The following is a 21521-nucleotide window of genomic DNA, read 5'->3' on the forward strand; positions in this document are numbered from 1 at the left end:
GCTAATTTTTTGATTTATTGTAGAGATGAGGTCTCACCAAGTTGCCCAGGCGGGTCTCGAACCCACGGGCTCAGGCAATCCACTCACCTCATCCTCCCAAGTCGCAGGATTACAGGCTGAGCAATCGAGCCCGGCTGTAAGACTACTCTCTAATGAGTATAACAATTCAGTTTTCTAAAAATTTACTTTAATTGTGAAAACTCATATAAGGTTTGAATGTATTTATTCTTACCAAAGGACTCTGATAGTTTAGTCAAATATTTGTATCAATAAATATGTGGGAATAACACACAAATATCTGTGCCAATAAATAAAAGGGGAATAACACACAAAGTAGGACAAGAGTAACAAACACACAAAGGTTTTAAAAATTAAAAAAAAAAACAAAAAACTAAAAGTAATAAGAGACGTAAAAAGGATATTCCCTGAAAGGATACAGAGTTGAATACACCAAAGATTAAATTATGATTTTTTGATATACAGCTAGGATAGTTTATAAGAGGTTTAATATGACCACAAATCTAGAGCACAGCTCTAAAACATCCAGGCAACACAAAGAAGTTAAACATCACCACCACACAATAAACCTATGTAACTAACCTGCACTGCACATGTACCTCCTGAAGTCAAAATAAAAAAATGCTACCAATAACATCTTTCTAAAAATAAAAATAAATGAAAAATAAAACATGAATTCTCAAATTATATAAAGATTTGCCAGCAAGAAAGGTCCAGTATTGGGAGATTTTAAGTAAACAAGGATCTTTTGCTTTGTCTATTTAAAGAGATGATTTTTACATTTGAATGATGTAGAAAGTCAGAACTGAAAGCAATCTAAATGTTAGAATATCACATTGTTAGAATGTTAGAATATTACAGCGTTAAAAGTGATATGTTCAAAAAAAGAATTATATCGGGGGGGAAAAGACTCAAAATTCTTACTTTTTTTGTTATGTGGTTTTTTGGTTTTTTTTTTTTTTTTTTCAGTCAGAGTCTTACTCTGTCACTTAGGCTGGAGGGCAGTGGCATGCTCATGGCCACCACAGCCTTGACCTGCAGGGCTCAGGTGATCCTTCCACCTCAACCTTCCAAGTAGCTTGTAGAGACGAGGTCTTGCCAAGTTGCCCAGGCTGGTCTCAAACCCCTGGACTCAAGCAATCCTCTCACCTCCACCTCCTAAAGTGCTGGGATTACAGGTATAAGCCACCACACCCAGCCTTTGCAATGCTTTTTTTCCCATAAACCAAAGTTAGTACTTCAGATTGTTAAGTGGAGGCAGGTAAAGAAAATCCTATTCTTCCTATTCCAACGATGGGCCAAGATGGTTCTGTTTATTAAAGACCTCTGGAACATAAAGGTTGAAACACTACTCTTATTATGCAGAATGTCACACACAGATTTTATGAAATAGCTAACTGATTTGGAAGGTTACATCAATTTACACATAATTAAAAGATCCCATGGTTGGTGGTTGTTTCTGTTCTTGAAACTCAACATAAAGGAAGTTGCAGCAGGCCATTTTCTAGGTGCTCTCAAGAAAATGTATCCTCTCTCTTCTTTTCCCTTTTTTTTTTTTTTTTTTGTCTTATTCTGGGAACAAGAATATTCATTCTACTCTTATCTTAAAGTCCTGACAAAGTTAAGGGGGCAAAATACTAGGACATAATGGTATCTTCATTATATCTAAATAAATTGTATCTAAGTTATCTTACTTTTTTCCAAAGCTTAGGGCTTAAATGCCTACTACGTAGCTAATTTCTTATTTGAGAGAGTATTTTATCCAAATGTTGGCGTTTTCTACCCAAATAGTAAGCCAGTATCAATTAGGATGACCAAATCTGCAAAGAGGTAGATATCTGCCTGCGTCCCAGAACACAACTATCGGTTGTGTGTATCCTAACCACACAACCACACTCCGTCATTGGGATGGCTGGGCTCGGTCGCTCAGCCTGTAATCCCGCACTTTGAGAGGCTGAGGTGAGTGGATTGCCTAGCCCGTGGGCTCGAGACCCGCCTGGGCAACTTGTCAAGACCTCGTCTCTACAATTAAAAAAAAAAAGGTAGCTCAGTCTGTAACCCCAGCACTTTGGGAGGCCGAGGCGAGTGGACTGCCTGAGCCCGTGGGTTCAAGACCCGCCTGGGTAACTTGGCGAGACCTCATCTCTACAATAAATCAAAAATTAGCTGGGCGTGGTAGTGCACGCCTGTAGTTCCAGCTACTTGGAAGGCTGAGGCGGAAGGATCGCCGGAGCCCAGCAGGTCGAGGCTGCGGTGGCCGGGAGCGGTCACTGCCCTCCAGTCTGGGCGACAGAGTGAGACTCCAGCTCAAAAAACAAAACAAAAAAAACAAAAAACCCTAGCAGATAAATATGGTCCAACAATATTCAAGCATCAGATGGTTGTACAATCTTTAATAACCCTTCAAAAACCCTGAATTCTAAACATAATTTCAGTAGAATAACTGAATAACACAATAGTTTATTGTTACATAATTAAATTTGAACCGCATTGCCAAAAATTTTGCCACAGTTATAGTTACTAGCATAAAGAAACATAAAAATAATTAATATGATAATAATATAACCTGCCACATCAGAATAGCTAAGGTACAAATTTTAATTTTATTATTTAAATCAATGGGATATTAGGGTGAATATAATGAATCATATTTTACAGTTAATTTCAAAGACCATTCTATAAATTTAAGAGTAATTTTTTTGGTATATTAATAAAGTTGGCAACATTTGAGATTGTTATAAATAGATTATACTTAACTGTTTTTTGGAAATTGGCACTGCAGATATTGACTTGATCAAGTTTTCTGGTGGAAGATCCAATATTCTGGAAAGCTACAAAAAAAAATGAACAAAATAAGGCAAGACTGTTGATCTATTTTTTCCATTCAATTGAATACGACTTAGTAAAACATTCCTGTTAGTATACTTAACAGGAATGAGCTTCAATGCATTAAAAATGAAAGAAGCAGACAGGTCTGGTGGCTCAAATATGTAATCCCAGCATTTTGGGAGGCGGAAGCGAGAGGACTGCCTGAACCCAGAGGTTCAAGACCTGCCTGGGCAACTTGACGAGACCTTGTCTCTACAATACATTAAAAAAAAAAAAAATTGGCTGGGCTCGGTGGCTCAGCGTGTAATCCCAGCGCTTTGGGAGGCCAAGGTGAGTGGATTGCCTGAGCCTGCGAGTTTGAGACCCACCTGGGCAACTTGGCGAGACCTCATCTCTACAATAAATCAAAAACTAGCCAGGCGCGGTAGTGCACGCCTTTAGATTCAGCTGCTTGGAAGGCGGAGGTGGAAGGATCGCCGAGCCCAGCAGGTCGAGGCTGCGGTGGCCGGGAGCAGTCACTGCACTCCAGTCTGGGTGACAGAGTGAGACTCCAACTCAAAAAAAAAAATTAGCCAGAAGTGGTGGCACAAGTCTGTGGCTCCAGCTACTTGGAAGGCTGAAGCAGAGTGCAGCAGGTTGAGGCTGCAGTGGCTGTGAGTGTGCCACTGAACTCCAGCCTGGGCAACAGTGAGACTCTGACTCAAAAAAAATGTTTTTTTAAGTGAAAGAAGCAAGACTCAAAAGGATACATAGTGTATCACTCTGAGGGGAGAGTTGAACCATAAATTAGCAAACAGAACTATTCAGCAAAACAACTGAATTTTATCTTTAATTTTGAGTCAGAGTCTCACTCTGTCACCCAGGTTGGAGTGCAGTAGCACGCTCACAGACACTGCAGCCTCGACCTGCTGAGTTCAGGTGATCCTTCTGCCTCAGCCTTCCAAGTAGCTGGAACCACAGACGCGTACCACCAAGTCTGACTAATTTTCTGATTTATTGTAGAGTCGAGGTCTCACCAAGTTGCCCAGGCTGGTCTCAAACCCCTGGGCTCAGGCATTCTCTTGCCTCTGCCTCCCAAAGTGCTGGGAGCCCACCACAGCTGATCCTTTTTTTTTTCTTTCTGTTTAAAGTCAAGGTCTCACTCTGTCATCCAGACTGGAGTGCTATGGCACAATGACGGCTCACCACAGCCTCACCTCCTCGGTTCAGGCGATCCTTCCACCTCACCCTCCAGAGTAGCTGAGACTTGTGCCACCATGCCTGGATAATTTTTTTTTTTTGTAGTGAAGAGGTCTCAACATGTTGCCTAGGCTGGTCTTGAACTACTGGGCTGACACAATCTTCCTGCCTTGGCCTCAAAGTGCTGGGAGTATAGGCATGAGCCACCACACCCAGCCTATCATTGTAAATTAAAAAAAAAAAAATTTAAAGATATTTTAAGGGGAGATAAACCACTGAGGACCCACAGATAAATTTTTTTATTTGAAAAAATATTTATTGTCAGGCACAGTGGCTCATGCCTGTAATCCCAGCACTTTGGGAGGCAGAGGCGAGAGGACTGACTGACTGAGCTCAGGGGTTCGAGGCCAGCCTGAGCAACATGGCAAGACCTTGTCTCTACAATAAATCAAAAAAATTAACCGGGCGTGGTAGCGTGCGCCTGTAGTTCCAGCTATTTGGAAGGCTGAGGCGGAAGGATTGTTTGAGCCCAGCAGGTCGAGGCTACAGTGGCCGTGTGCATGCCACTGCACTCTAGCCTGAGTGACAGAGTGAGACTCCAACCCCCCAAAATACATAAGTATATATTTATTAATTGTCTACACTGTGTCAGGCATTGCTTACAGTACTGGAGATACATCAGTGATCCAAACAGACAAAAGACATATTATGGCACTTAAAAATAAACAAATAGTCAGGTGTAGGGGCTCATACCTGTGTTCCCCACTACTAGGGAGGCTGAGGTAGGAGGGTGGCTTGAGCCCAGGTGTTTTAGACTGCAGTGAGCTATGATCATGCCATTTCATTCATTCCAGCCTGGGCAACAGAGCCAGGTGCTGCCTCAAACAAAATAACACATAAAAAAAACAAGGAAATAACAGAGAAGATCTGATACTCAGGTCCTGTCAGAGGCTTACTCCTCAGGATAGCAGGCATGGGTGTATTTGTATCTTTTTTTGTTTTCTTTTGGAGTCAGAATCTCACTCTCTCTCATGCCTCTGGAGAGCAGTGGCATGCTCATGAGACTACTGCAGCCTCAACCCGCTGGGCTCAGGTGATCCTTCCACATAGCTGGAACCACAGATGTATGCCACCACACCAGCTAATTTTTTTTGGATTTATTGGAGAGATGAGGTCTCACCAAGTTGCCCAGACTGTTCTCGAACGCTTGGGCTCAGGCAATCATCTCACCTCCCACCTCCCAAAGTGCTGCGATCACAGGTATGAGCCACCGTACCTGGCTGCACTTATATTTTTTAAAAGCTCCTTGTTATCCGGGCTTGGTGGCTCAGCCTGTAATCCCGTGCCTTTGGGAGGCTGAGGTGAGACCCGCCTGGGCAACTTGGCGAGACCTCATCTCTACAATAAAATAAAAAATTAGCTGGGCATGGTAGTGCACGCCTGTAGTTCCAGCTACTTGGAAGGCTGAGGCGGAAGGATCGCTGGAGCCCAGCAGGTCGAGGCTGCGGTGGCCGGGAGTGACCACTGCACTCCAGTCTGGGTGACAGAGTGAGACTCCAACTCAAAAAAAAAAAAAAAAGTTCCTTGCATGACTTAACACATAGTCAAAGTTGGGAACTAGTGTGCCCCAGTCAGATTCGTAAACCTCAGCACATTCCCATGTACTGAATGATTCTTATGTGACAGGCAGGTCCTACATGCCTTCACTTTTCCTGACAACAATCTCATGACTTGCATACTCTTACAGCCCTCATTTCATGAATGATGAACTGAAGCACAGAGAATTCGCCTAACTGGCCTAAGTGGAAAGACAAGCTGGATGTAAACACAGGCTAAAACCAGAACCTACATTCAACCCGATGCTACGTGTATATCCTTTCAAAGAGAAACGCCTATTTAAGAAAAGTAGTGACACAGCAACCTCGCCATAATGAATTGAAACTGCCTTCCTCTTTCCTCCCACCTCCGCAACCCTTACGCAGCCTCTGCAACGGACAAGTCATAGCTGTGGAGCTGGGAAAAGGAAAGGGAGCAATGGGGGAAGCAGGAAAAGCAAGGAAAGCAAGGCGAGTTTAGGAAAAAATCACCTTCAAAGACGTGTGTAATTTCAGAGGGAGAGGAATAAGATGAAAACCACTGTCTCCTGATGAATGACATTTACTCTCCTATCATCAACAGAAGTCATTGCTGAATTTCACAAACATTAACTATAAAAAATGGGCCAGACATGGTAGCTTGGTGCCTGTAATCCTAGCACTTCAGGAGGCCTCGGCTGCTCTCCAACTCCTGGGCTCAAGCAGTTTTCTTGCCTTGGCCTTCCAAAAGGCTGGGATTATAGGCGTGAGCCACCACTGCCAGCCTGTCTTTGCAAGTTTCAAAATAAATGTTAAATATTGTTTATGGAGAGGAGATAAACCATTAAGGATCCACAGATACTTTTTTTTTCCTTTGAGTTGGAGTCTCACTCCGTCGCCCAGACTGGAGTGCAGTAGCTGCTCCCGGCCACCGCAGCCTCGACCCGCTGGGCTCCAGCGATACTTCTGCCTCCGCCTTCTGAGTAGCCGGAATTACTGGCATGCGCTACCATGCCCGGCTGATTTTTTGATTTTGTATTGTAGAGATGAGGGCTCAGGCAATTCACTCACCAGGAGTGTTACTGTGCCAGTAATTCCAGCACTTGAGGAGGCTGAGACGGGAGGATTACTTGAGTCCAGGATTGAAGACCGGTTTGGGCAACATAGTGAGGCCTCGTATCTAGAAAAAATTAGTTGGGCATGGTGGTACGCTTATACTTTCAGTTATTCAGGAGGCTGAGGCGAAAGGATCACCTGAGCCCAGGAGGTCAAGGTTGCAGTAAGCTGTGACTGTGCCACTGCACAGCAGCCTGGGCAACTTGGTGAGACCTCATCTCTACAATAAACCAAAAAATTAGCTGGGTGTGGTGGTGCATGCCTGTAGTTCCAGCTACTTGGAAGGCTGAGGCAGGAGGATCACCGGAGCCCAGCAGGCGGAGGCTGCGGTGGCCGTGAGCGTGCCACTGCACTCCAGTCTGGGCGACAGAGTGAGACTACAACTCAAAAAAAAAAAAAAAGGCCAAAATTGCAGACCTGGAGTTACTGTTTATTTATTTTTAAGATGCTTTATATAGCTAGTATAAGTTGATTTTTAAGTTTGAATCTCAGAGTCCAATTTTTATTGTTTTAAATTTCTAGTCTTTAAGAAGTGAAGTACTGCTGGGTGCAAGGGCTCATGCCTGTCATCTCAACACTTGGGGAGGCTGAGGTGAGAGGACTGCTTGAGCCCAGGGGTTCCAGACCAGCCTGGGCAACTTGGCGAGACCTTGTCTCTACAAAACATCAAAATATTAGCCCAGCATGGTGGCACATGCCTATGGTTCTAGCTACTTGGAAGGCTGAGACAGACGGATCGCCGGAGCCCAGCAGGCTGCAGTGGCCATGAGCGTGCACTCCAGCCTGGGCAACAGAATGAGACTCCCATTTAAAAAAAAAAAAGAAAGAAAGAAACATGGGGAAAATGAACACATTTAAAGAATAAACTAGGGCTCTTGTGATGATTAAGAAAAATATGTAATAAGCACGGAGTAAACATTATTTCCCTGTGCATTTAAAAAGGTTTTCGTTGATTTGGGACATAGTGTCTCCCAAACTTACCCATAACAAATAAGATTTTCAGTCTGTCTTAAATATAATAAATGTGCTGACAAAAAACGTGGCGATTTTGGTCAGTTTCAAAGCATTTTGGTTGATCAGTAACTTGTGAGCTTAGGTAGTAGTAAAACGCTTACATTCAAACAAGCTACACAAGCCAAATTCTCTCTTAGAGAATTATTTTAACTAAACTAAAAACTACTTAAAAATCACTTATCCTTCGGCATGGTGGCTCATGCCTGTAATCCCAGCGCTTCAGGAGGGGAGAGGATTCCCTGAGTCCAGGGGTTCGAGACCAGTCTGGGCCACTTGGCCAGATCTTGACTCTACAGCAAAATAACAAAATTAGCCAGATGTGATGGTGCATGCCTGTAGTTCCAGCTACTTGGAAGGCTAAGACCAGCTGGTAGAGGTTGTACTGGCTGTGAGCATGCCACCGCACTCCAGCCTGGGCAACAGAGTGAGACTCCAACACAAAAAAAAATTACTTATCTTTTTACTATATTTTTTTACTCCAAAAAAGCTCTGAGGGAACGTAAACACATAAAATAAAATGGAGGTATAAAATCATACCAGATAACCTAAGCTCAAGATAGTGACTGTGCTTCTTGAACCAAGATACAAAGGAAATCTAAGCAAACAGTTTGCTTTACCTCTAGTAACAGGCCCAGCAATTCAGGAAGAGAAACTTTTCCTAGAAGTAACTCTAAGCTGGGTGCAGTGGCTCATGCCTGTAATCTCAACACTTCAGGAGGCCCAGGCAGGAGGATCACTTCAGCCCAGGAGTTGGAGACCAGCCTAGGCAACACAGCAAGACCTCATCTCTACGACAAATAAAAAATAAAAAATTAGCCAAGTATAGTGGCACATGCTTGTAGTCCCAGCTACTTGGGAAGCAGAGGTGGAAGGACTGCCTGCGCCCAGGAGGTCAAGGCTGCAGTGAGCCATGATCATGCCACTGCACTCCACCTGGGCAGCAGAATGAGACTTCAACTCAAAAAAAGAAAAGTAATTCTAAGACCAGTTATCTTATCCACACAAAGATACAAATACCAAAACAGTAGTTTCAATAGTGTTTTACAAAAGCCACAGAAACATTCTTTTTTTTTTTTTTTTGAGTCGGGGTCTCATTCTGTCGTCCAGGCTGGAGTTCAGTGGCACGCTCACAACCACTGTAGTCTTCACCTGCTGGGCTCAGGTGATCCTTCCGCCTCAGCCTTCCAAGTAGCTGGAACCACAGGCATACACCATCATGTCCAGCTAATTTTTTGATTTATTCTACAGATAAGGTCTCACCAAGTTGCCTAGGCTGGTCTCAAATCCCTGGACTCAGGCAGTCCTCTCACCTCCACCTCCTAAATTGCTGAGATTACAGATGTGAGCTACCGTGTCCAGCAACATTCATAATGTAAATTAAAAAAAACAAAAGAGAAAGGAGTTGGGGGAATGGAGAGTTATTGTTTAATGGGCACAGGTTTTACTTATGAAAGATGAATAGTTCTGCAGAGAGATGGTGGTGATGGTGCCACAACAATGTAAATATAATTAATTAATGTCACTGAACCATATACTTTAAAAAGGCTAATAGGGCAACTTTTATGTTATGTTTATTCTCCCACAGTTAACAACCATAAAAGAGAAAGACTTCTGGGATAAAGTAGTGAAACGGAGGCTTTCTCACATAATCTACCTTCAGCCAAATTAAAAAGAAAGGAAGGAAAAAGGGTAGCTAGTAAACAGGTAGGCAGGTCAGTTCTCCAGCGGCAAATATTCAGGACAGGCACAGCTCAAAGCCATAGACTTCAAAAGTGATAGTTAAGGAAAGACACAACAGGCTCTGAAGAGAACGAAACAGCCCTATTTGGTATGGCTCCTAAATTGGTCCTCGTGTATCAGAAGTCATAGAGATGAATTAACAATTCTTATTAATACTCCAAATCTGGAGAAAACCAGATTGAATGAATTCTACTACTGTTTCCCTCTTGTGACTGGGAGATGCCAGGAGCTGAGGGAAAGAGTAAGTAACACAGAGAAGGGAATTTCAGCACTTTCCAACCGAAGTTAAAATTGTGAAGTAGCAAACTGAGGGCCTTCCCAATGAAAATGCAATACAACCCCCAAATATAGAGAGCAAGCCTGTGAGAGCTGTAAGAGCCAGAGGAGATTTTACAGGAAGACAGAAAAATATCAGGGCTACTTAGCAAAAATTTAATACACAAAGTCAGAGTTCCAGAATAATGTGTATAGGTCATCACGACTTACTGGAGAGAGAGACAAGAGTAGGACGCTGCAGAGTTTATATATTTAAAGCCTTAAAATGAAGTGAGCCAAGAACAAATGTGGCATGGGGAGTGAAGAAGTCATCCACGCAACGTGCAAACAAATGGAAGGTCTGACCAGAGCCATCAGACAAGAGCAAGACGAAAAGGAACAGGCGAATAAACGGAAAGAAACAGAAAGAGAAGGGAGGGAGGCACAGACCAAAAGAGAGAAAGACAGAATGGAAAGAATGCGGCATACAAGAGATCTAAGAACTCTGCCAGGAGAAAAATATAATCCCATGCATATGAATACAAAGACATTCCTCCCAAATGCTTTGGAACTTATTGAGAATGTGAAAACAGCCGGGTGAGATGGCTCATGCATGTAATCCCAGCACTTTAGGAGGTGGAGGTGAGAGGACTGTCTGAGCCCACGGGTTCAAGACCAACCTGGGCAACATGGCAAGACCTCGTCCCTACAATAAAGCAAAAACACTAGCTGGGCGTGGTGGCGCATGCCTGTAGTTCCAGCTACTTGGAAGGCTGAGGCGGAAGGATGGCCCAAGTCCAGCAGGTACAGTCTGAGTCTGTGGTGGCCTTGAGCATGCACCCCAGCCTGGGAAACAGAGTGACACACTGGCTCAAAAAAAAGAGAATGTGAATACAGTAACAAGAACTGAAAGACAATGAAAAGCAGAGTGAAATTTTACAAGTCTAAAAATTAAATTAATTGATGATTAAACTCATTTAAACCATAAAACTAGCAATTAAGAAACACAAAGGAAGAGTATACTTATAATTAAAAATAAAAGTATGACATAGACTAAGATAATCAGAAAATACAGATTTTAAAGAACAAAAATTAAAGTAATCAGAGAAAAATAATTAGAACTAAAGATAAGATAATCCAACCTCAACACAATTGGTGTTCCTAAAACACAATAAGAAGATGGGCAAACAAGTGGATAGAAAGGAAGGAAAGTAGACTGGTTCTCCAGCAGTAAATAAATAAGGATAGAGACAAGTCCAAAGTTACTAATTCCTTGTTTGTTTGTTTGTTTGTTGAGTTGAAGTCTCACTCTGTCGCCTATGCTGGAGTGCAGTGGCACACTCACAGCCACCACAGCCTCAACCTGCTTAGGCTCAGGCAATTCTTCTGCCTTAGCCTTCCAAGTAGCTGGAACTACAGGCACGTGCTACCACACCCAGCTAATTTTTTGATTTATTGTAGGTTTTGCCAAGTTTGCCCAGGTTGGTCTCGAACTCTCGGCTCAGGCAATCCTCTCGCCTTAGCCTCCCAAAGTGGTGGGATTACAGGCATGAGTCACTGCGCCCACCCTGCCAAAGTTACGAATTTCAAAAGCCATCTCCAACAAAAGATACAAAAGATTCTGAAGCAGAGTAGAGCAGTCTTACTTGGCAGGGCTCCTAACTTGGTCTCATTTATCAGAAGCCATAAAGATGAATCAACAGAACCCCAGAAAAATAAAAAGTATTCATAGATATATATCTTGGGGCCGAGTGTGGTGCTCATGCCTGTAATCCCAGCACTTTGGAGGGCTGAGCCAGGATTGCTTGAGCCCAGAAGTTTGAGACCACCTTAGGCAACATAACAAGATCTCGTCTCCAGAAAAAATAAAAAAAATCGGCCAGGCATGGCGGCACGGGCCTGTAGTCCCAGCTATTCGGGAAGCAAAGGCAGAAGGATCGCCTGAGCCCAGGAAGTCAAGGCTGCAGTAAACCATGATCCAGTCTGGACAACAGAGTGAGAACCCAACTCAAAAAGAAAAAAACGATGTATATCTTGGCTTCCCCACAAGCAGGACCTGAGAAAAAGATCTATGTGCACAAAGTTTATTTGAGAGATGGGCAGAAGTGATAAGAGACACAGAGAAGGAGGAAAAGTCCCTATGAAACTCTGCCATCAAAGTCATTGCCATAGGCAAATGGAGACTTAATTTCCATAGTACCTGCTAAGAAGCATTCACAAATGTCTGCCAGAATTCTCTACCCAAAATAACTTCTCCACACCAGAGCTAAGTAGGTGCTAGAACCAGCAAGCTTCAGAAAGGATGAGATGCTGTTAGCAAAAGGTGAATGGAACCGTTTACACAGTGGCAGCTGGAGTCAGAGGTGTGACCAAGGTGATGGGAGATAGAGCATAATAGTCAATAAGAGAGAAAACGTCCATGAAATAAGAACGAGGGCCAGAGCAGAGTGGCTCACGTCTGTAATCCCAACACCTCAAAAGGCTGAGGTAGGAGTGCTTAAACCACGAGATCAGCCTGAGCAACAAAGCAAGACCCCATCTCTACAAAAAATAAAAAAGCAGCTGGGCATGGTGGCCTGTATTCACAGCCCCAGCTACTCGAGAGGCTTGGGTGAAGGATCACTTGAGCCCAGGAGTATGAGGCTGCAGTAAGCCATGATCACATCACTGCACTCCAGCATAGGTGACAGAGTGAGATCCTCTTATCTCAAAAAAAAAAAAAAAAACCCAACAGAAACCAAATCAAGTTGTGCACAGTACTGCAATGGCACACAAGTCAGAAGTACAAATCAAAGAACTAGATCTCCATCTCTTGAGTCAAACAGGCTGGTTGTGGTGGCTCTCGTGCCTGCAATCGTAGCACTTGGGAGGCCAAGGCAGGACTGCTTGAACCCACGAGTTCAAGACACTGAGATCCCTGTCTCTACAAAAGATCAACTTGGTGAAACCTCATCTCTACAATAAATGAAAAAAAAAACCAGCCGGGTGTGGTAGCACGAGGTCATGATCATGCCACTGCACTCCAGCCTGGAGACAAATTGTGAAGATATGATATGATTAATAAGCAGACTACATATGATAGATGATATATACTTTGAGTGAGAAAGTTCCCCAACACAAATTGGTGAAAGTAAGGAAAAGTTATACCATCTGTGAGTACTAATGTCCTCATCTTTCATGGCAAAGGTCGACACTGTCTAAATTTGAAAGATTTTTTTTTAAAAGCACTCAATTGTAATGTTTTTCATAATCCTTTCTCTTGTGTGTAAAAACCTCATATAGGAAACACATCAATAATTATTTAAATTGCACTTCTCTTTCTTCCTGTGAACTCAAATTATTTAAACCAGCATTTCAGTAAGGGGTACGTGAGGAATCATAATACTATTATACTTTTAGTGTGTTGGTCATTTTCCACTGTAAATCTTAAAAAAAAAAACCCTAAAGATAAAAACTCATTACAAAGCAGCCCAGTTTTTATAAAAATCATATCTATCCAGTCTTTTTTCCTATCTTCCTTTATTTTTTTCTGCCAATATATCCGCATAGAAAGATATCTAAAAATAAAATCAATCAGTGATGATTATTATTTATGGGGGAGTTTTTTCCTAAAAAATAATTTGTGGCCCGGGCTTGGTGGCTCATCCTGTAATCCCAGCACTTTAGGAGGCTGAAGCAAGTGGATTACCTGAGCCCGTGGGTTTGAGACCAGCCCCGGCAACTTGGTGAGACCTCATCTCTACAATAAATAAAAACATTAGCCGGATGTGGTAGTATGCGAATATAATTCCGGCTATTTGGAAAGTTGAGGCTGAAGGATCGCTGAAGCCCAGCAGGTCGACACTGGGGTGGCCGTGAGTGTGCCACTGCACTCCAGCCTAAGTGACAGAGACTCCGACGCAAAAAAAACAAATTATTTGCACCTTTTTGTATTGCTTTATTCTTTATAATGAACAGGCATTATTTTGTAAAAATGAGAATTCTTCCTTTATTCAACTACAACTTTATAAATACTTTTAAGGAATTCCAATTGAAAGTCAAGCAGTTTGGCTCAGACATGTAACTTCAGTGGAGCTAAACCATCCAGCTGGGATGATGGTGGTGGAGAGGCAAGTATTCAAAATACTCACCCTCAAAGAGTCTATTATACCATAATAATAGCTACTTATTGATACCAAATACATAAAACTGACCAAACACAATTCTAAGTATTTCATATATATTAATTCATTGAATCTTAGTGGTAACTCTATAAGGTAGCTAAATAATTTTCCAGATGAGGTGCAGAGAACTTGCAGATCAGAAGAGAACCTGGATTTAAACCCAAGTCTTCCATGGTCAATGTTCTTAATCACTACACCAATAGTCCCAATGATGCGCTGCTAGTTGGAATGACCCCTGGAGATCTTTAGAAAACACTGCTGCCTGGCTCCCATGTGCAAATATTCTGATTTAGTTCAAATATTCCGATTTTAATATCCTGGGCAGTAGCTGATTCTAATGTGCAGTGGTTGCACTACCTTTATGCTTCCAGGTCCCCCTTGGATAGTGGCTACCAAGCCTGGATGAACATCAGAATCACCCAATCGTTTTTATAACTTCGAGGCCCTTGACCCATCCTAGGCCAAGGGTCTGAGCTTAAGTTTCTTTCTTTCTTTTTTTTTTGAGTTGGAGTCACTCTGCCTGAGCTTAAGTTTTGTTCCTTTTTTTTGAGTTAAGAGTCTCACTCTGTTGCCCAGGCCACTACAGCCTCGACCTGCTGGGCTCAGGTGATCCTTCTGCATCGGCCTTCTATGTAGCTGGAACTACAGGCATGTGCCACCATGCCAGGCTCATTTTTTGATTTATTGTAGAGATGAGGTCTCACCAAGTGCCCAGGCTGGTCTTGAACCCATGGGCTCAGGCAATCCTTTCACCTCAGCCTCCCAAAGTGCTGAGATTATAGGCATGAGCCACCGGGCCCAACCTAGTTTCATTTCTGTTTTCTTTTCTTTCTTTCCCTCCCTTCCTCCCTCTCTCTCTCTCTTTTTTTGAGTTGGAGTCTCACTCTGTCGCCCAGGCTGGAATGCAGTCCCACGATCACAGCTACCAAAACCTTGACCTTCTAGGCTCAGGAGAGCCTTATGCCTCAGTCTCCCAAGTAGCTGGAACCATAGGCATGCACCACCACATCCGACTAATATTCTGATTTATTGTAGAAAGGAGGTCTCACCAAGTTGCCCAGGCTGGTCTTGAACCCCTGGGCTCAGGCAATCCTCTTGCCTCCGCCCCCAAAGTGCCAGGATGTGAGCCATGAAGCCTGGCCAGATCTTAAGTAGTTTTTAAAGCTTCTCAGGTGATTCTAGTTTGCAGACAGGGTTTAAGTTTAGGGAACCACATTGCCTTCCACTTTAACACTGCCCAGACTAGTGAATGTTTTTAATTAGAGGTGCATCTTTCTCTGTAGGTGGGGCAAAGAAAGAAAAATAATTGAGAATCACCTTCAAGTGGTCAAACATTAGAGAACATGGTTTTAAATTCAGTTATATTCTCATAGGTAAGAATTACTCTGGAAGTAATATGACTTTCTTAAACTGCCTCTGAGATTAGATTCAGAGCTTTCTTGGATCAGAATGTGACCTGTGGGCTTTCTTAGCTTCGGGGTTTCTTTTTTTCTTCTCCTTCAGGTAGAGCTGTTTCTCCTAGCACTGTGCTTCATCTAGGACTAGCAGAGGTACAAGAAGGATCTACTGATAATTATCTACCTTAGGCCTCAAACTGATGAAAGAGGCTGGGCGCAGTGGCTCACACCTGTAATCCCAACACTTAGGGAGGCCAAGGCCAGAGGATTACCTGAGCCCAGCAGTTCAAGACCCAGACTAGGCAAGCAAGACCTAATCTCTATAAGAATAAAAAATAAAAATAATTAGCCTGGCATCAACAGCACATGCCTGTAGTCTCATCTACTCAAAAGGCTGAGGCAGAAGGATTGTCTGAGCCCTGGAGGTCAAGGTTGCGGTGAGCGGCGATTGTGCTACTGCACTCCAGTCTAGGTGACAGAGACTCCAACTCAAAAACAAAACAAAACACTGGCAAAAGAAAATCATTTACAGAATGAAATATGCTAAAAAAGCTACTCAATGAAAACAAAATAATACAAGACGACAACAGTAAACTTGAGTCTTTTAACAGAGAAGTAAAATCCACAAAACATTAGGAACAGTCCTTGAGCAATAAACTGACACAACACAACTGAATGAGAAGCAAATGTGAGGTTGAAAGCAGGGAGCACTTCTTAAGGGAGCATCAAAAGTGAAAATCCACAGTTGCCAGATGTGGTTTGGTCACCTAAGATCAGAGATTCTAATACATAAGAATGGCTAATATGTAGTTGAGTGCTTACAGTATACGAAACACAATTCTAAGCTTTACACTTAGGAACCTAATAGCAGAGATTCGAATAGAATCTTTGGCTCTGAGAACATCCACTGTGGAAGAACATTTATCACTTAGCTTGTTGGCAATCCTCAACCATTCGTTTCCTTGGCATACAGGCAAACATGATTTCTACCTCAATTACCCAGATACTGAGCACAAAGCCAAAGAATATTCTATCAGTCTGGCTCTACACAGGTGTTAAATTCAGTTAGGAGTTAACACTTATAGGATCAGGATCAAATTTTGTGGTAACTGCATAAAAGCCCTGATTTTCACAGCACTTTGGGAGGTGGAGGTGAGAGGATTGCCTGAGCTCAGGGGTTCAAGACCAGCCCTGGCAAACTGGCAAGCCCTCATCTCCACAATAAATCAAAAAATTAGCTGGGCATGGTAGCGCGTGCCTATAGTTCTGGCTACTTGGAAGGCTGAGACGGAAAGATCGCCGGAGCCCAGCAGGTTGATGCCGTAGGTGTGCCCAGCCTGGGCAACAGGGTGCGACTCTGACTCCAAAAAAAAAAATTATCTGGGCATGGTGGCTCATTCCTGTGGTTCCAGCTACCTGGAGGGCTGAGGCAAAAGGATCACCTGAGCTCAGCAGGTCAAGGCTGCAGTGGCTGTGAGTGTGCCACTGTACTCCAGCCTGGGTGACAGAGTAAAACTCCAACTCAAACAACAACAACAACAAAACCTTAATTTTGCTAGTGAAAAAGAGAGCTACATGTTCCGGCAATCAGACAGAGGTGGCAGAACTGACATCTCCTTATGAAAATTAGCTATATTTTAATCCATATAATGAAGTCAACAGGCCAAAATTCTTAAAAGGTTGCCAATCACTCTTCCAGATCTTAAATTACTTAAACTGTCTATTGCACTTGGTTATTCTTCACTTCTGACTCTCTAATACTACCAGGTCAGGCTCTGTATAGGTTTCCCACCAAGAGCGAATACACAAGCTCTCCCACATCTGCAGAAAATTTCCTCAGGAATAGGTCCAAGATGTAAACAAGAAGCAAACGAGGGAGCAATTAAAACTTCAGGGTTAGAGTTAGTGAGTTAAGCCGAGCACAGTGGCTCATATCTATAATCCCAGAACTTTGGGAGGCAGAGGCAAGAGGAATGCCTGAGCCCATGGGTTCAAGACCAGCCTTGGCAACATGGTGAAACCTCGTCTCTACAATCAAATCAAAAAATTACCTGGACATAGTGGCACATGCCTGTAATTCCAGCTGCATGGAAGGCTAAGGGAGAAAGATCGCCTGAGCCCATCAGGTAGAGGCTGTGATGGCCATGAGTAGCGTGCCACCGCACTCCAGCCTGGGCGACAGAGTGAGACTCTAAGTCAGAAAAAAAAAGAAAGAAAAAAAAAACTTCAGGGTTCAGAAGAGAATTTTCCAAACAACTTAGAGGGCAAGTTATGACAATTGTCTATAATGAAAGAAATTTAGCATGGCTCTTGTAAAGCTTGTAGTTTTAAGAATGGAATGCTGCTGGGCACGGTGGCCCATGCCTAGAATCTCAACACTTTAGGGGAGGCTGAGGTGGGAAGATCACTTGAGTCCAGGAGAGTGAGACCAGCCTGAGTAACACAGGGTAACACAGGGAGTCTCTACAAAATAAAAATTAGTTAGGTGTGGTGGTACACACCTGTCATCTCAGCTACTGGGGAGGCTGAGGTGAGAGGATTGCTGGAGTCCGGGAGGACAAGGCTGCAGTGAGCCATGATCATACCACTGCATTCCATCTTGGGCAACAGAGTGAGACTCCAACTCAAAAAAAGAAAACAAAAAAACAATGTTGGTGGGTCTGTGAGAATAGGCTTAGAAGCAAAGTACAGTACTCACCTAGATAATTCAGTGAGTCCTGTTGTTCACTTTGACATGGGTGAATGTCTTCCTAATATAAACCTTAGGACTAAATGACAACTGGTCACTAGTTTGTTTCTTGAGGCAACACCGAAACCTGATGATAAACACTTTAGCAGAGTCAAGGAAGCCTGTCTTCTTGGTCACTGTTAGTCTATCTCCTCCATCAAGTTATGTAGATATAAGTTAATGAGAGCTTAAGGACAGTTACATGACAACTAAATGCAATTCGTGATCTTACACTGAAAAGCAAATCAACAAAACTGGAATATGGACTGTAGATTAAAGTATTGTATCAGTGTTATGTGAATCTATAACTATACTGTGAATATGCAAAATAAGTCTTGTTCTTAGAAAAAATGATTATGTATTTACGAGGTAAAGAAGTATGATGTAGGAAACCAACTCTCAGATGATACTGGAAAAGAATTATATAAATACAGAGACAATGATGAGGCAAGTGTAGCAAAATGTTAATAACCAGGGAATCTGGATAAAGGGGATATGGATTTCTTTGTACTATTAACCACAAATTTTTCTGTAAGTTTGAAATTATTTCAAAGTTAAGTTTAAAATTTTAAAATGAACTGGCTGAATTTAAACTTAACGACCAAATCCAAAAGAAAAGGAAGTGAGAAAAGGAAACAAACCCACCTCTGTCATTATGTTTCTGAGCCAGACATAATGCTGGCCATTGTTTGACCTGCTGGGCTCTGGCGATCTTTCTGCCTCAGCCTTCCAAGTAGCTGGAACTACAGGCACGGGCCTTTACACCCAGCTTATTTTTTTTATTGATTGTAGAGACGAGGTCTCACCACGTTGCCCATGCTGGTCTTGAGCCCCTGAGCTCAGGCAATCCTCTCGCCTCGGCTTCCCAAAGTGCTGGGATTACAGGCTTTAGCCACCGCACTCAGTCGGTGCTAGCCATTTTACAAATATTATTCAATAAAATCCAAGGCTTCGGCTGGGTTAGTAGTGCAACTCAATAAATAATTTCATAGCTGTGTGACCTTAGATTATTCCTTTCAATGTTCCTGAATTTCAGCATTCTTTTCTGTAAAATATATAACACAAATATCATGGGATAATTGAGAAGATTAAATGAGATGGAAATTTCAACCACTGTACACTTAATGTACACAGCACACTGTAACCAACACAAGCTCATCCACTTATCACTCAAAGCCAAACTCCAGAGAGGAGAGATGATGGAAGGAAACATGGTTTTATTCAAAAAGCCGGCAGACAGGGGAAATAGCCAGGCTCATGCCTCAAAGAAATTATTTCCAACGAGTGTAAAGGCTTAAAAGGGGAAACTTGGTATGGGGAACATGCTGGCATGGCACAGAATCTATATCCTGAAGGTTAATCTTGGGTGGTGGTCTGCCCTGAGACTGATGGATGTTATCTCACCTGCAGTGGGTTGTGGATCAACAGTCTAGTGACTTCCCCAGGTGGTCCTGCAGTCAGGTTATTTTAAGGTTAGCCACTGGGATTTCTAAGGAAGCATATGGTCAGATAGGCATACATGGTGAAAAGAAGTTTCTAAAACATGTTTTAAGGCTTACAGAGAGGAGGAAAAAAACACCTTTGAAATGCATTTTAAGGCTAGGATACATGGTTATAATACCACTGTGCTTAGTGTTGAGAGAGAAATCTTTAAGGACTCTCACTTTTCTGTGTTTTACAAACAAGGCACAAGCTGCCTTTGTTCTGGACTATCTCTTCAAAGATATGTGTTTAGCAAACATATTTGTGAGACAGAAATAGTTCCTTATTCCAGAGCAAAGCCAGACTTGCTTCCTGGCTGTCATAAGAGAGTCCGGATTCCTCTCCTGCAACACAGCACATTGCTTTTATCATCTGACCCTTTTCACATTGTGCTGTGGGAAGAAAAAGGGTTTGGGGACCCGATATTTAAAAATGTTGATACTGCCTACTGCTAATGCTATGAATAGAAAAATATTTTTCTCTCACTCGGGGGTCTCATGTTTTCTGCCACCATCCATGGAACTATAGTAGGAACTTGAAGTGTAAAAATCACAAACTCTTTCACAGTTCCTGACACTAAGCACTTTCTCTTAATATGATCTCATTAGATCTTGTCAATAGCCCTGTAAAATGAAGCAAAAACACTGTATGGTACAAGTGAGGTATCCTATAAATAGTAGTTATAATTCTCCTCCTCCTCATCAATCCTTGCAACAATCCTGTAAACTTAGAAACAAAGTCATCACCTTACAGCTGATGTTAGTTACAAATGGTGGGGCTGGAATTTTAATCCCTCCCACCATAACCATGTTTTCTGTGATAGGCAGTTCTATGCAAATGTACCCCAAAGCCAAGGAAGCTGAGAAGCCGGAGAAAGAGACTGACAAATCCGATTTCTCAAAAAGAAACATCCGATAGGGACTTCAAACAGAAGCCAAGTATCTCAGTAGGAACTGAGACAAGGTAGAGGATCCCATGCTGCTGCCCCCCAGACCCAGGGTTTACATACCACAAGACAGGAATGTGTAGGACAAATGAAGTCCACTACTCAGGAAATGGCAAGAATGCTATGTGTGTCACAGCCTACAATTTGCTTAAGGGCAGGATTTAACGGTGAGTGTTTTAAGTCGTTCTGACATCCGGGCAAGATTTACTGGAAGTACTTGCTAACAACAAACCAAGCAGGGCACAGTGGCTCATGCCTATAATCCCACCACTTTGGGAAGCTGGGGGGGGCGCCAAGACCCCACCAGGGGTGGTGGGACCCATCTATAGTCCCAGCTACTTGGGAGGCTGAGGCAGGAGGATCGCTTGAGTCCAGGTGTTTGAGGCTGCAGTGAGCCATCATCATGCCACCACACTCCAGCCTGGGCAACAGAGTGAAAACCTTGTCTCAGTGGGAAAAAAAAGGAAGAAAAAAAATAGACAGAGTAAAAATCTTAGAGGCATTCCCAGAACTGGGAATGCCTCTAAGTCAACATGGCAGATTAGTATCCAACATAGAGTTGCTCTAGCCTCTATACCATATCATCGCGTAACTTTAAAATCATGAACTCACTCCGTGAAGTTGCAAACGTTATATGACGTCACAATAGATATTCCGGTATTCAGTCTTCAAATATGTATTTAAACACCTTCTATGTTCCAAACACTTTGCTGATGCTGGAGGAATAAGAGTGAGTAACATGTGTTCCGCCTTTGTGAAGTTTAGAGGAGCAGACACCAAAACAAGTAAAACAAAACAACAAAACAATTACTAACCCTTATAACTGTTATGACAGAAGCAAACAAGGGACTGAGACAGAGAACTAGAGGACATGCTTTCCAAATCATAGGTTGTCAGTTAGAAATAAATTCAGTGAGTCTCAACCACCAGTTTTTGAAAAATGAAGTAGTATAGAATAGAACAGAATACATACTCAAGTTTTATGCAAATATACCCCAAATGATGGCTGGTGAAACATTCATTTTGCACAAAGGGTCATGGTACAAAATGCCTTTTTTCAGTTTTTTTTTTTTTTTTTGA

At 42.6% G+C, this 21521-nt stretch overlaps 1 protein-coding gene across 1 annotated transcript in view; it reads right to left on the bottom strand.

The window, feature by feature from the left end:
• Positions 1–21521, bottom strand: part of RARS2 (arginyl-tRNA synthetase 2, mitochondrial) — a 73745-nt gene that overhangs the window by 46863 nt on the left and 5361 nt on the right. Inside the window, exon 2 of the mRNA XM_008067873.2 lies at positions 2776–2849. Within this exon, the coding sequence (XP_008066064.1) occupies positions 2776–2849 (74 nt within the window). The remainder of the gene's footprint in view (positions 1–2775; positions 2850–21521) is intronic.

The sequence above is a fragment of the Carlito syrichta genome, unplaced genomic scaffold (genome assembly GCF_000164805.1).
Source record: "Carlito syrichta isolate Samal-C Ts95f unplaced genomic scaffold, Tarsius_syrichta-2.0.1 Scaffold309804, whole genome shotgun sequence".
Classification (NCBI taxonomy): Eukaryota; Metazoa; Chordata; class Mammalia; order Primates; family Tarsiidae; genus Carlito; species Carlito syrichta.